At 45.3% G+C, this 16136-nt stretch overlaps 1 protein-coding gene across 2 annotated transcripts in view; it reads right to left on the bottom strand.

Annotated features, from left to right (window-relative positions):
* Positions 1–16136, bottom strand: part of LOC144499079 (protein kinase C-binding protein NELL2-like) — a 272572-nt gene that overhangs the window by 142866 nt on the left and 113570 nt on the right. For both annotated transcript variants that reach the window (XM_078221141.1, XM_078221142.1), the window contains exon 13: positions 2515–2640. In XM_078221141.1, the coding sequence (XP_078077267.1) occupies positions 2515–2640 (126 nt within the window). The remainder of the gene's footprint in view (positions 1–2514; positions 2641–16136) is intronic.

Genomic DNA, 16136 nt, shown 5'->3' with positions numbered 1-16136 from the left:
CAAACTGGGCGGCATGGACAAGTTGGGCTGAAAACCCTGTTTCCATGCTGTAAACCTCTTTGACTCTAACCCTTCTTCTTAAGGTAGTTCCATCATTTACTTAAAGAAAAGGTCTACCCACCACCTGCCTGTCCATGCCAACCATTTTATGGTATGGGCAATGTAATATTCAGGTCAATTTCTTTTGGAAATAAGCTCAATTTCCCATGGATATGGCGGGTTGGTCCAATGATTTCTGTGCCCACCTACCAACTGTATTATGGGAACTGGGTCTGGGTGGGTGGGAAGACAATAGGCTAGTGTTTGTATGAAAACATTGAAGTTACATGACCAGCATTCTGCGAAGCATCTTTGACATAAAACATCTGTACATGCAGTGGTTTGGTTCTGAACTTTGTTTTTAAAAGGGGTGGCATGGTGGCACAGTGGTTAACACTGCTGCCTCACAGTACCAGGGACCCGGGTTCGATTCCAGCCTTGAGTGACTGTCTGTGTGGAGTTTGCACGTTCTCCCCGTGTCTGTGTGGGTTTACTCCGGGTGCTCCGGTTTCCTCCCACAGTTCAAAGATGTGCACGTCAAATTGATTGGCCATGCTAAATTGCCCTTTATTGTCACGGGGATTAGCAGAGTAAATACAGTTTAAAGTTTGTTTATTAGTGTCACAAGTAGGCTTACATTAACACTGCAATGAAATTACTGTGAAAACCCCTTTGTTGCCACACTCCAGCACCTGTTCGGGTACACTGAGGGAGAATTTAGCATGGCCAATGCACCTAACCAGCACGTCTTTCGATCTGTGGGAGGAAACCGGAGCACCCGGAAGAAACCCTCACAGACACGGAGAGAACGTGCAAACTCCACACAGACAGTTACCCAAGCCGGGAATCGAACCTGAGTCCCCGGCGCTGTGAGCCAGCAGTGCTAACCACTGTGCCAGCGTGCCACCCATTCGTGGGGTTATGGGTATAGGGTCTGGGTGGGATTGTTGTCGGTGCAGGCTTGATGGGCCCAATGGCCTCTGTCTGCACTGTAGGGATTCTATGATTCTGTGAAAATGTGCTTATTCACTGTTTCAGAAGTACATTCCTCGCAGAAATCCGGCCACTTTGCTCACTTCCAACCAGGACCATTGCTCTGATTTTCTTTTAAACCCAGTTTGCAGGTTCAGGTTTTGATGTTTGAATGTCCTACTCCCCGCTACATTCTTTTGAAATGGGAATATCGGTTGAACATAATGTGGTTTCGCCCCATCCCTGACACCAACCTACTGAACAAAATAATCATCAAATGATGTGGTCCCGAACCGTCCTTGTGCCATTTACATGCACAGCAGAAGTTATTTAACTCCCATACATGAGAGGGACAAATTTTCTTCTCTATCTGCCTGGGGTGGGAGAGAAGAGTTTATTATTTATTGATTTTCTTCTCCTGGAACCAACCTTGTATTACGGCTTCCAGACACATTTCGAATTCTCAGTAAAAAATGTGCATCCTTTCCCATTCCTTGCAATGGAATGATCCCCCAATGTCCACGGGTGATTAGGGAAGACCTATCAATCGCTGGTAAATATTGGCACGGTGACACAGTGGTTAGCGCTGCTGCCTCACAGTGGTAGGGACCCGGGTTCAATTCCAACCTTGGAGTTTGCACATTCTCCCCATGTCTGCGTGGGTTTCCTCCTGATGCTCCGGTTTCCTCCCACAGTCCAAAGATGTGCAGGTTAGATGGATTGGCCATGCTAAATTGCGCCTCAGTGTCGGGGGACTAGCTAGGGTAAATACATGGGGTTATGGGGATAGGGCCTGGGTGGGATTGTGATCGGTGCAGACTCACTGGGCTGAATGACCTCCCTCTGCACTGTAGGGATTCTACGATTCTATGGATTCTATGATTTTGCCACTGGACCCGAGTGCATCACCTAACAAATGTATTGTTAAAGATTCCAGAGATGCGAAATGTGAAACCGCTCTATAGCTGCCAGTTTTCTGCTTACACCCAAAGTGAAAATTACCCCTGATGTGAAGATGCCGGCGTTGGACTGGGGTAGGCAAATTTTGTGAACCCAACTCTTCACTCACCTGATGAAGGGGCAGTGCTCCAAAAGCTCGTGCTCCCAAATAAACCTGTTGGGCTTTAACACGGTGTTGTGAGACTTCTTACTGAAAATTACCCCAGTAGTCGGCAATCGATAAATGATTTTCTAAAAATTGTGACTGTTGGCGATAATGACAACCCTTACGCCTCTTGTCAGCATGTAGCCCTTTTGAAATATCAGGGCTGGTTCATTATACAGATTGATTGGAGAGCGCTTACAAAGAGACGGCACAGACAAAAATGACCCAAATGACAGCCTCCTGTTCTGTAACATGCTGTGGCTCTATTTAATGATAATGTGAAGGTTCAGGATTTTATTGTCATGGCCAATAACCAAGTGAAAATGTTAAGCAGTAAATGTGCTTTAAAATGGAATTTCAAACTGCTGGATTGTTGCATTTATTAAGCCAATTCTTACCTGTACAGGAGTAGTCGTCAACTTTAATGTAACCCGTTTTGCAGATACAGATGTAGGATCCAGCACCGTTGACACAGATAGTATTCTCTCGACAGTAGTGTTTATTTTGGGCACACTCATCAATATCTATGGATTGAAACAATTTAAAAAACAAGGAGCAGTGAGATCAACTCCTCCAACACACTTAAACAATTGGATTACATTTTTGCTTCGACAATTAAAAAAATTGTGTTAGTGTTTTTTTGCGATTCAGCCAAACTATTTCAATCCTTCCCCATTAACAAAGAATGCAGTACAAAAACCAATAGGTTGCAGAAGATTGCCACCAATCACTTTAACCCTCTCTATTAAATTGTCTTTGGAATCCACACAGATTCCACATGTTAAAAGAACAGTAACCAACGGACACTTTGTGGTTTCTATAAACAGCGCAAATCATTATCGACTATCATGCCCTCATGCATTGTTACAGAGACGCACTAACTCTGCCATCAAATGGCTCATTAAAGTGAGTCTCACAAACAGGAAGGTCCAATCTCTGGTCTGTGGTGAATTACCTGCTCTCAGTTTGGGATGATTGGGACATTGGTTTTGGTGCCCCTACCTTATTCAGTGTACAATAGGCAAGGACAGAATCATAGAATCATACAGTGCAGAAGAGGCCCTTTGGCCCATCGAGTTCGCACCGACACATTAGAAATACCTGAACTCCCACCTAATCAGTATTGGACATAGCCTGCAATATAACCCATTGACAGTGACACTCACTCTCTGGTCTCAGAGGTAAAGAGTGGCAAAGGGGTGAGGTCCTTAAGGATGGACTGTCCATGCTCAATGGAATGGTCATAGAGTCATGGAGCAATACAGCACAGAAACAGGCCCTTCGACCCAACTGGTCCATGCCGACCATGGTGCCCTCCCAGCCAATCCCAATTACCCACGCTTGGCCCATATCCTCTAATCCTTTCCCATCCATGTACTTCCAAATGCTTTTTAAATGTTGCTATTGTACCTGTCTCAACCACTTTCTCTGGCAGCTCATTCCATACACGCACCACCCTCTGCATGAAGAAGTTGCCCCTCAGGTCCCTTTTAAATCTTTCCCCTCTCACCTTAAACCTATGCCCTTCGGCTTTCAACTCCCCTTCTCTGGGAAAAAGACTATGTGCGATCATGGTAATAAAGATTCAGGAAGGGGAATAAATTGCAAACAAAATGGAGACTATCATTATTTGCTGCTAAATCCATGTGGCTGTAGCTCGATGGCAGGCCCTGAACTTCAGCAGGGAACGTCCCAATTTCCCACTGCAATTTCAAAAGTTGATCAGAGGAGAAATAACTAAAATGGTAATTTATCCCTTTTTTTAATAAATTATCAAACGATTCATGATTCTTAAACAGAAATAAACAGGAATTGCTGATTATTATATTTGGGGGGTACACTGAAATGCTTTTTAACAGAAAAAGAGGGTACATATACTTAACAATCATAGAATCAAGAACAGAAAATGCTGGAAAATCTCAGCAGGTCTGACAGCATCTGTGGAGAGAGAACAGAGCCAACTTTTCGGGTCTGGATGACCCTTCCGTCTTGTTTCCGATTCTAGCATCCGCAGTAATTTGCTTTCACCATCGAATCAATGCTCTGCGGTTTCGCTTGACATCAGCATTGTAGTTATAATGGAAGAGCAACCTGAATCTGCGGCCTGAAACCAAACTGATGTTGGAGTAAAAATGGGTTCACTCCATTTTGCTTAGGAATCAATTCATGCCTTCATAACTGATTTACACTCTCAAGTCTAATGTCGGTATGAAGCCAGCACTGCTTTGTACCATTTTTAACCTTGAAATGTAAATGCCTGCAAAAAAACATTTTCAAATGCATGGAAAAGTTCTGAATATATTTTACTTCACACAGTAAATTAGTTCTGCAGTACATTTGTAATGTAGGCAATAATAATGTAGCAATGTCCTCGCTGTGTTTATGAACGGGCATTGATTCCAGCCAGAAACAGAAGATGGGTAGAATTAACATTTATTGCGAATGTGCAAATTGGACTTCCTTCTTTCCCCATTGATAGATGAAGAATATTCAAAATATTATAAGGCTTCTAGCTAAGTAATACTGAAAGCGTTTGTGTTAAAATTCAATGGGATAGAAATTGTTTTGTGTTATACTTGTTTTTGGTTGTAAAGTGAGTGTAATGCACCCCAAATTACACCCATCTGCACAGGATCTGGACCCGCTGCTAAATCTGCAAGGGCCTCTTTCTAGGTGTCCTGCACCGACACAGAATAGGTGCAACTCCCTTTCGATATGTAAATTCTCAGTACACTTAGAATCATAGACTCCCTACAATGCAGAAGGAGGCCATTTGGCCAATCAAGCCTGCACCGACAACAATCCCACCCAGGCCCTATCCCGTAACCCCATATGTCAATTCCCCCGCCAGATCCAAACCCTCCACCACTCCAAACCCCTTTCAATCCCTATCCCCAAGTTCAACCTCCTGCCAGTTCCAAACACCCACCACCCTAACACCCCACAATCCCAAACCCCCACCACCTCTCAGCCCCAAACACCCCAGCCACCTCAACACCCCACTATCTCAAATCTCTGCCACCCCAACCCCCCCACCAAGCCAAACTCCCCCTCCCACCCCAACATCCCCTCCACCATGCCAAACACGCCCACCACCCCAAACCACATTCCTCCCCCCATCCTCAGCCATCACCACCCCCTCTGGCTAGCCCAAGCCCCCCTCCACTCCAACTCCTCCACCACCCAAAACACTCAATCTCAACATCCCCAAGCCCTCCGCCATCCCACACCACCTTGTCACCCCAATCCCCCTTCCACTCCAAGTCCCCTGCCACCTCAACCACTCCCACCACCCCAAACACCCATCACCCAAAACCCTCCCAACTTTTCCCCCTTTCCACCTTAACCTCCTTCCCACGCCAACCCTATAATCTGCTTCTTCTACCCTCCTGGGTCTTGTTATGGGCTGCCATAGGTGAGGCAGGCAGCCTGACATCGATGTGTTTGCCAGAGCAACAGTGGATATGTGGATGAGGCTCGAGAGTTAATTTCTATTGCATCTTTATGGTGTCCCGGTTCAGGTGGGTACAAATCATAAATCGCCAATTAGTTCCAAAACAAGTCCAGAATTGTGCAACTAGCCACAGCAGTTGTTGTGCCAATTTATCAGGCATGCCATTGGAAAGGTACTGTGCAATCACTAATTTGTTCTGTTGGATTTTGATAAAAGCTATCCATATGTCCAGAACAAATACCAAATAGAGTAAAAGGATCATTCTAAAATTTAGGTAAAGAGACTACAAAATAGTCCATTTTATTGACATTTAGGTAGCATTACGATGGCCACTAGAGGGTCGTCAATAAATCTCCCTGAGGGCCTCGTAGAATATGAGCTCCTCTATGAGGCAAATGGAGGCTCGCCCAATAGGGAAGGAGCAGCGGGTGGGGCGGGGCGTTTAAAAGCAGCTGGCTCCACCCAGGCCAGCAGTCGAAAGACTTTGAGGGCTGACCTGTACACTGCAGCCGCCGAGCGGCCTTTTGAGCACATTGTAAATAAAGGGTGACATAGAAACTAGAAGCAGGAGTAGGCCATTCGGCCCTTTGAGCCTGTTCCTCCATTCATCTTGATCATGGCTGATCATCGAATTACATAAGAACATAAGAACATAAGAAATAGGAGGAAATAGGATTTCAATATCCTGATTCCCCCTCTTCCTCCTATATCCCTTGATGGTGATGAAAGACTGGCGTCGGTGAGATTATTACAGGTAGAATATTTTTTTTCTTTAAAGGGTCTATGTCACAATTTCTACTTGAGGTAGGCCCACTTTGATCAAATGTGAGAGTGAAAGTGAGTTTCAAAAACTTGAAATCCAAAAAGATTTAAACAATTATTGATCTTATCGCTGAATGATTCATGATACAAATCAACCATTCTAAATTTCCAAATCACATTGAGACTGAATGTTATTAAGTTACTGACATTGCCTTATCCATGTCATTATAATCTGATATTCTCACTGACAGTGATTGGCCATGAGAGTTAACAACTAAAAGTACCTTCAATCATCAGTGACAAATAACCAGATAGAACAAAGTAATCAGTTGCTGCATGTGTCACTTGTTCTTCTCGTGGGATTCAAGATTGAAAAGGTTTGTAACTAAGAAGGTTCTCCCCTCCTATTATTTTAACACATTTTACAAGTATGGCATTCTTGTTGACCAAGAATATCTCTCAGCATCCACAATAAACAAAGCCCCAGGATAGCTGATAAATCAGCAACTGCATCTCGGCAAGAACTGAACAATAGAATCATTGCTCAGGATCTCTGAGGAGTTGATTAATAATGATGAATGAGTTGGTGCACATTGTTACTGAAAAATGCAACTCTAGATTGGTGTGGATATGAGTGAGAGAGAGTCTAATCTCCTTCCTCTCCACATCTTTAATTAACAGTGGATTATGAGTGACAGGAAGGTGTTTCTCAATTCACTGATAATTTGGAGCATAGCAGTTGCAATGCTGATAAAAAAAAGAACAAAGCCCATCTAGTTTGTCTTCTACAATCCTGGTAGTTGCATGATATAATAATAAGGGAGTGGTATGACTTATCATAGCAATCAATCTCTATTAGTTCATCTACAGCAGGTCCTGAGGCCATAATGAAGTCAGGAGCTGAGTGGCCCTGATGGAACTCAAACTGAGCATCAGCGAGCGGGTTATTACTGAGTAAGTGCGGCCTGAGAGTGCTGTCGGGACACCTTGCATCACTTTACTGATAGTCGAGAGTAGACTGATGGGCGGCTAATTGGCTGGGTTGGATTTGTCCTGCCTTTTCGTGGACAGGACACATCTGGGCAATTTTCTACATTGCAGGGTCGATGTCAGCGTTGCAGCTGTGCTGGAACAGCTTGGCTAGGGTCACTGCAAAGTCCTGGAGAAAAGTCTCTTCAGCCATTTCTTCATATCACTTGGAGTGAATCGGATTGCCTGAAGACTGATATCTGCAATGCCGGGGACCTCGGGAGGAAACTGAGCTGAAACTGATTGTAAATGTTTCATTGCTTCAAGGTTCTGGTCATTAAGCTGGCATTTTGAATAGAATGTTGATTACATTCAACGTAACAAAAATCCATTGGGTTCATAGAATCATAGAATCCTACAGTGCAGAAAGAGGCCATTCGGCCCATCAAGTCTACACCAACCACAATCACACCCAAGCCCTACCCCTGTAACCCCATGCATTTACCCTAGCTAATCCCCCTGACACTAAGGAGCAATTTTGTATGACCAATCCACATAACCCACACATCTGTGGGAGGAAACCAGAGCACCCGGAGGAAACCCACGCAGACACGGGGAGAATGTGCAACTCCACACAGACAGTGACCCAAGCCGGGAATTGAACCTGGGTCCCTGGCGCTGTGAGGCAGCAGTGCTAACCACTGTGCCACCGTGCCACCCCTTTCCAATGGTTTTATACACTTTGTGTAGTTCAAACCTATTCCATGAAGTCCAAACTTTGTTTAATTATTTTGTCATGACTATATTTTAAAGCTTTTCTTATGAAAAAAAACTACTCTTAGCATGTGAGCACTGCTGCAATATTAGTATTTGTTTCAGTGGCAGCAAGGGTATGCTTCATATTTTTATTAAGTCTGGCCTAGATCTTCTCTGCTGAAGCTTTCACAGTGAATAGGAGATTAGAATAATAAAAGGTTGCATTATTAGATCACATTATCATTGCACTAAAATATCACAAACACATGTGATGAATTACTGTGAAATGCTGTGTAGGCAAACACAGCACCTATTTTGCACTCCACAGGATTCCACAAACACTATTGCTTAAGTATGAATTCTGTTTGTGTTAATGTTGTTTGAGAAAGACCTGCCATGAAAGAACTTCCTTCTATTATTTGTGGAATCTCTTAACATTAACCGTCTCGCTATAAGAGGTAGACCTTGGTTTAATGTCTCATTTGAAAAATGACACCTCTGTCAATGCAGCAAGCATTGATCAGAGCTCCAACCTGGATTGCGTACTAAACACTTAGAGTTAATTACGGAATGGAATTTGGAGCGGGGACTGAAAACAATGGCTTCAGTCCTCCCAATATTTAATAGGAGGAAATTTTGGCTCATCCAGTATTGTTAAAATAATGTTGAACCTTGATTCAAATATACAAGGATCCTGGTTTTAAGAAACCCATTTTAAAACTGGTTTATAATGGTGGAGCAGATGCCTCACTCGGAAATCATCAGCAGCTCCTATAGCTTTCATGTTCATAGTCCCGTCTTAAATAAAAGCTTTCTGTGGAGCCAGCAGGAATATTTCTCCAGATTCCAAGTCGCCACAACAGTCCCCAGTTTCCTCCTTGCAGCTGGCAAGGCAAGCAACCTGACATGTGACATTTTTCAATGCCTCAGTGGAAGAGTAGCTGTCAGCTCATGCATGAAATGCTAATGAGGCCTGGGGATCAATTTTCGGCCCACCTCAGGCTTCTCGGTTGGAACATACACCGTTAAAACTTGAGTCATAGAGTCATAAAGGTTTACAGCATGGAAACGGGCCCTTCGGCCCAACTTGTCCATGCTGCCCAGTTTTTAACCTTTAAGCTAGTCCCAATTCCCCACATTTGGCCCATATCCCTCTACACCCATCTTACCCGTACAACTGTCTAAATGTTTTTTAAAAGGCAAAATCGTACCCGCCTCTACTGCTACCTCTGGCAGCTTGTTCAAGACACTCACCACCCTCTCTGAATGAAATAATTGCCCCTCGGGATCCTTTTGCATCTCTCCCCTCTCACCTTAAAACTATGCCCTCTAGTTTTAGATTCCCCTACCTTTAGGAAAAGATATTGACTATCTAGCTGATCTATGCCCCTCATTATTTTACAGACCTCTATAAGATAACCCCTAAGCCTCCTACACTGCAAGGAAAAAAATCCCAGTCTATCCAGCCTCTCCTTATAACTCAAACTATCAAGTCCCGTAGCATCCTAGTAAATCTTTTCTGCACTCTTTCTAGTTTAATAATATCCTTTCTATAATAGGGTGACCAGAACTGTACACAGTGTGGCCTTACCAATGTCTTGTCTTGTACAACTTTAACAAGATGTCCCAACTCCTGTATTCTATGTTCTGACCAATGAAACCAAACCTGCCGAATGCGTTCTTCACCACTTTGTCCACCTGTGAATCCACGTTCAAGGAGCAATGAACCTGTACCCCTAGATCTCTTTGTTCTATAACTCTCCCCAACACCCTACCGTTAACTGAGTCCAGCTGAGATTCTATCTCAATATGCAAATATAGAAGCTTGAAAGTTGGATTTTACATGTTCTTGCTGGGGATTTAAAATAGAGCGGGTACCCACTCAATCCCCATCCCCCTCACCTCCATAACACAGTAGGTGGGTGGACGCCAATGATATACGTAAATAATGAACTGTCAATTGAGCTTGTTTACAAGTCAATTCACCCCAACAATGCATTTGTTACTTGTGCCATAATACAACTAGTATGACTGGCATGCGGGAGTGGGCAATTTTTTTAAAAAAGGTAGGAAGGAAGGGGAGGCACTATCTTCAGGAGATTTCCTTTGCACACCAGGGGAAGCCCCCCCTAAGATAGTTTTCTCCCACTCCCCTCACTTCCTTCCGACCAGCCTGCTCTCCAAAACACAGTGAGGAAATCCCACTGTGAGTCAATTTAGCCCATTGCAATGTATTATGGGTGCGGGGCGGGCGTGCAAGGAGTGCGTTCGCTTCCTGCTGATTTTCCTTTGTGGGCGGTGCGGGGAACCATCCATGCCTCCTCCCCCCCCCCGCCCCCCCCCCCCCCCCCCCCCCCCCGCCCCCCCCCTCCCCCCATCCCATAATCTGCTGCCCATACAGAGATAGATGGCTTCATCACAGTTAGTCGGTGACTCGCTGCTTACATGAGGAAGAAAGGATGCGGGGGGCAGGGTGGGAAGAGGTAATTAGAATCGAAGGAGGTTCGCATGGAATACAAACATCGACATAGACCAGTTGGCTGGAATGTCTAATTATGTGCTGTACATTCTGTGTAAATCTCCGCCACATCTTACTTAATTCAGACAGTTAATAAATATTTAAAATGCATATTTTAGCGAGAGCATGAAACTGAGTTTATAGCATAATTTATTACTGCTGGCTCCTCATTACCTTCTGTGCAACAGTGTCGAAATGAGCACTTTGAGAGAGATGGGAGACCAGAGCAATGTACAGTTGTTTCATCTCACAGTGTCACGGAACTTGACAAGACCACCTCAACACTGTTCAACCGACGTAACCTCTACATCAACCACATGCTTTAGGTGTTTGTTCCAATAGCAGCATTGTAAAGAACAATTTGATTTTACAAAGCTAAAAAACACGACTGTTCTTTAAATTAAGCTGTAGTGTTCGTGCAATGTGAAAGCCTCATGAGGCCACCTTCATTAGTTTAAAAGACGGGTTGTTTTCCGAGAATAGAAATCTATTGCACAGTTAGAGATGGCACAGTGGCACAGTGGTTAGCACTGCTGTCTCACAGTGCCAAGGTCCCAGGTTCGATTCTGGCTTGGGTCACTATCTGTGTGGAGTCTGCACGTTCTCCCCATGTCTGCGTGGGTTTCCTCCCACAGTCCAAGGATGTGAGGGTTAGCTTGGTTGGCCATGCTAAATTGTCCCTAGTGTCGGGGAATAGCAGGGTAAATGCATGGGGTTATGGGGATAGGGCCTGGGTGGGATTGTGGTCAGAATGGGCTGAATGGCCTCCTTTTGTACTGTAGGGATTCTATGATTCTAATTTCTCTGTATTGTTCAGAAACACTAGCTGTCTGGAAAGTTTTTCAGCAGAGTCTGGGGTGGGATTTTCAACATTCCATTGCATGGTCTGCCCCTCACCCACTACGACTCCCATGGCGGGCGGAACAAGAAAATCCCCCTTGATGTCATGGGCATGATTTTAGTGTTTTGTGAGTGGAACATGGAAGATACAGTAATTGGATAACTGAAACCATTTTCATTACTGCTTTATAATATTTTATTACTGTTCTACGCTTCAGATAAATATTAGAGCCTGAACTTCAGCAGAGTGGCAGTCAGAGTCAGGTGACCACTCTGCCCCTACTTTCTTACTTGAAAAATTTTTCTGCTCCTTTCTCACCTGACCTTCTGACTCAGGCCGGTGAGATCTGTGCAGTGCAGTGCGCTCCGGAAGCCTTCAGTCAAGCGCTGAGAACACGGACGTAAATGGGGGGGCCACTGCTGCCATAAAGCAGGTAAGCTAAAGGCCGAGACAAGCCAGAGAGAAAGTAAGGTGGGGGGAGTTGTGTCAGGCCTCAGGGAAGGCTGTGGGGGAGGGGGGGGGTGGGGGGCGTCTCATGAGGGAGGGATGGGGGGGGGGAAGAGTTTTGTGGGATTGAGGGAATCCCATAGGGAAAGGAATCCCTTGCAGGGGGGGGGGTGCTTTTTGGGATGGAGCAGGGCAGGTGGAGGTGTCCTGTGGGGGTGGGGTGGTAATGGCAGTCCTGAGGGGGAACGTAGTTAGGGAGTAACTGGGGTTTCAGTGGTGTGGGATGCGTCCCATGCTGGTGGATGGGGGGAGGGGGGGTTAGTTGGTGTGGATTTGTACAATAGTTACCCAGGAGTTAGAATTTGTTTTACTTTTTTCTGGGTAACTACTGATGCAAGACAGTCAGAACCATCTGAAGTTTGAAATTTAAATCTCATTTTCAATGGTTCCCAGTGCAGGGCAACTGTCCATTGGACATTTGCACTTCTCTGGCCATTATTGTATAATCCTTACCTGGGAACTCATGTGTGTGTGAGTGTGTGTGTGTGTGTGTGTGTGTGTGCATGTGGTTGTAATTTGTTTCAGTCTGTAGATTCCAGTGACTGGTATGGGGTACAGCTAAAGTTGAAGCAGACTAAATTTATTACCGTGGGTGTCTTTCACCGAAGGGTTATGGTTCTGTTGACCGATACTCCTACTTGCTAAATTCTCTTTTGCTTCTAATTTGTTTTTCACTGTTTAAATGGATTGCATTGCTGTGATATTTCTGATGCTGCCATGTTAGCCACATAGCCAGGTCATTTTTGTAAATGAAAATTGGCTCTTAATTGACTCATTGGGCTAACTAAAGGTTAAAATTCTAACAGGACTAGACAGGCAGCTGCAGGGGGGATATTCCCGATGGTGGGGGAGTCCAGAACCAGGAGTTACAGTCTGAGGATTCAGGGTAGACCATTTAAGATGGAGATGAGGAGACATTTCTTCATCCAAAGAGTGGTGAGCCTGTGGAATTCATTACCACAGGAAGTAGTTGATGCCAAAATATTGAATGTATTCAAGAGAGGGCTAGATATAGCACTTGGGGTGAATGGGATCAAAGGTTATGGGGAAAAAGCAGGATTAGGCTATTGAGTTGGATGATCAACCATGGTCGTAATGAAAGGCAGGGCAGGCTCAAAGGGCCAAATGGCCTCCTCCTGCTCCTATCTTCTATGTTTCTATGTAAATAAAAAACAATAAAATGATAATCCAGTTATTCTCCAATCCAGAGAATTCTGAAATTGAGAAGTGACTTGGTCCCAAGCATTCTGGATTGGTGGGCTTGCAGAGTATCTGGCTTTTTAAAATGCAACGTAAAAAATTGCAACAATTTTTCATTTATGTTTTAAGAAAGCGTGTCTTTTTTTTAAAACACCTCCAAGAGTCATTTTACAGACAGATGGCAGAACTTCAATAATACCCACGAAACGGAAGCCAGCTAACCTTGGCCGTGTCCCAGTTACAAGAAGGAATCAGACATGATGGATTATAGGACAGTTTTAACTTCTTGCCAAATGTTCCTTTTTCTGGAAGAGTTAAAACTGACAAAAAGGCTGCCCTCACACTGAAATTTCCATCTGATGGCTGTCAGCCGAGGGGAAGGCTGTGTTTTACGGAGGCCGAGCCAAGTGATAATGGATGGAAATCAATTGAAGCAGTTTGGAATCATTGGAATTGGAATTTGCGCTTGGGCCTGGATTTTCATGTCTCTGTCCTGGACTTGGGCCATTTTAGCAAGGGGCCACTAAGAAAGGTGTGAGTACTCGGCAGGCCTGGCAGCATCTGTGGAAAGAAACTCAGCTAACGTTTGAGTTCAATGACCTTTTCACCAGTGCTAAAGAAAGGTTATCCACTGGAAACGTTGGGCTGGATTTTGCTGTAAGTGTTAGGACCCTCATGTCAAGACCATTTCCCTGACCCCACCCCACTTGACGTCGTATTGTCAACTGGTTGAATTAGGGACAGCGGGCGGGTTCCAGAAGCAGCAGCAAAGTGTGGCCCACTGCAAGGGCAATGAATGCTGCCCCTAACCGGTGACCCCCACATCCCGTCAAAAAAAAAAGAAGCCACACTATCTCACTGTGCGGCCAGTGGGGGTGCTGCTGAGGTCCGGGCAGTAGGGAAGCACTGGAGCTACCATTGGTATCAGGAAAGGTACTGAGACCTCATTAGGCCCCTAAACAACAGAGACACCCATCTTCAGGAGTTCCACACTCAGTGGCAAGGCTGTGAGAAGGGAAACCAGCCACCTGCCATTTTCTTCATCTGCCAAGCAGCCTCCACCTCCCACCATGAAGCCACCTCCTTATATTTGCTGGGATGCAAACACAGGATGGTGGGAGGGTGTGGTGGTGTCAATCGGTTCCTTAATTGAGTTCATTGTTTCCCACCAATAGCAGGCAAGATACAGTTATAGAACCATAGAGTGCAGAAGGAGGCCATTTGGCCCATCGAATCTGCACCAACCACAATCCCACCCAGGCCCTATCCCCGTAACCCCAAGCATTTACCCTGTTAATCCCCCTGGCATCACAGGTCAATTTATCATGGCCAATCCGACTAACCTGCACATCTTTGGAGCATGGGAGGAAACTGGTGCACCTGGAGGAAACCAACGCAGCCACGGGGAGAATGTACAAAGTCCACACAGACACCCGAGGCCGGAATTGAACCGGGGTCCCTGGCACTGTGAGGCAGCAGTGCTAACTGCTGTGCCACCGTGCCGTCATCTCTGTGAAGCCGCTTCCAGAGATATCATGATGGGACTGGGGGAAACCAACACACCATCCTCTACTACAAACTATCCTGGCCCCCCTCGCCCCCAGCACCATCTCCAGCGCTGAGAACATTCCCCCGTTAATTCTGTCTCTCACTCCCCTGATGCTGCCAAACCTGTTGAATATTTCCAGCACTCCTGTTTTTATTTCAGATTTCCAGCATCCCGCAATACGTTGCTTTTGTAAGAATTATGTAAGTTTCCACTCCTCACAGCTTCCTGCAGGGGGAAGAACCGTTTCTCTGGCAGGATCCAGCTCAGGAACACACCATGAAAAGAATCGTGGGCTTGAATCGTTGTCTTTGCTCTTTGACGACCGAAATATCGGGCGAGATCTTACGGCCTCGCTTGGGCGAGACCAGAAATTCCCTCCCGAGGTCAACGGAGATTTCCGTTGTCGGACCCTCGCCCGCTCCGATTCCATGTCGGGCAAGGTGGTAGAGTTCCACCCATCGTTTCAGCACTGCAGCCTTTACCATATTCTTTACCATATCCTGCCTGGCCGGCACAGTGGCACAGTGGTTAGTATTGCTGCCTCACAGTGCCAGGCACCCAGGTTCAATTCCGGTCTGTGTGGAGTTTGCACTTTCTCCCCGTATCTGCGTGAGGTTCCTCCCACAATCCAAAGATGTGCGGGTTAGGTTGATTGGCCAGGCTAAATTGCCCCTTAGTGTCAGGGGGATTAGCATGGTTCCGGGAATAGGGCCTGGGTGGGATTGTGATCAGTACAGATACAAGGGGCCGAATGGCCTCTTTCTGTATTGTAGGGATTCTATGATATTCTAATTAATCAAAAGTACATCGCTGGAACCAATGAGCAGGCTTAGCTGTGAATGAGATGAGCTTAGGCAATCTAAACTGGCTGGAGTTCGCTTAAAAATCCCCGAAAGTTTTACCTACTTTGAATTATTGTCATTTTTGTTTAGGTTTTAAGAAGCCCTACCAAGTTGTATATCCATCAGATTGAATGCCAGATTTGCATATGAATGCAATATGGGAAGATTCTTGATCAGTATCAATGTTGGATACTGATTATTATTAATAGGGTCAGACAGATGTATACAGATTGATGGGATAACGCTGACTTCACAAAGAATGACTGGCTGCTCCGGACACGTTTATTTTTCAGGTCAGGAACAATTTGACATGGTGGCACAGTGGTTAGCACTGCTTCCTCACAGCGCCAGGGACCCGGGTTCAATTCCCTGCTTGGGTCACTGTCTGTGCGGAGTCTGCACGTTCTCCCCGTGTCTGCGTGGGTTTCCTCTGGGTGCTCCGGTTTCCTCCCACAGTCTGAAAGTTGTGCTGTTTAGGTGCATTGGCCATGCTAAAATTCACCCTCAGTGTATCCGAACAGGCGCTGGAGTGTGGTGACTAGGGGATTTTCACAGTAATTTCATTGCAGTGTTAATGTAAGCCTACTTGTGTCACCAATAAAAAAACTTAAAATTTCATAAG

Source organism: Mustelus asterias, chromosome 9 (genome assembly GCF_964213995.1).
Source record: "Mustelus asterias chromosome 9, sMusAst1.hap1.1, whole genome shotgun sequence".
Taxonomy (NCBI): domain Eukaryota; kingdom Metazoa; phylum Chordata; class Chondrichthyes; order Carcharhiniformes; family Triakidae; genus Mustelus; species Mustelus asterias.
The sequence above is the reverse complement of the archived record's forward strand: the minus strand, read 5'-3'. Positions and strand labels throughout refer to the sequence as shown.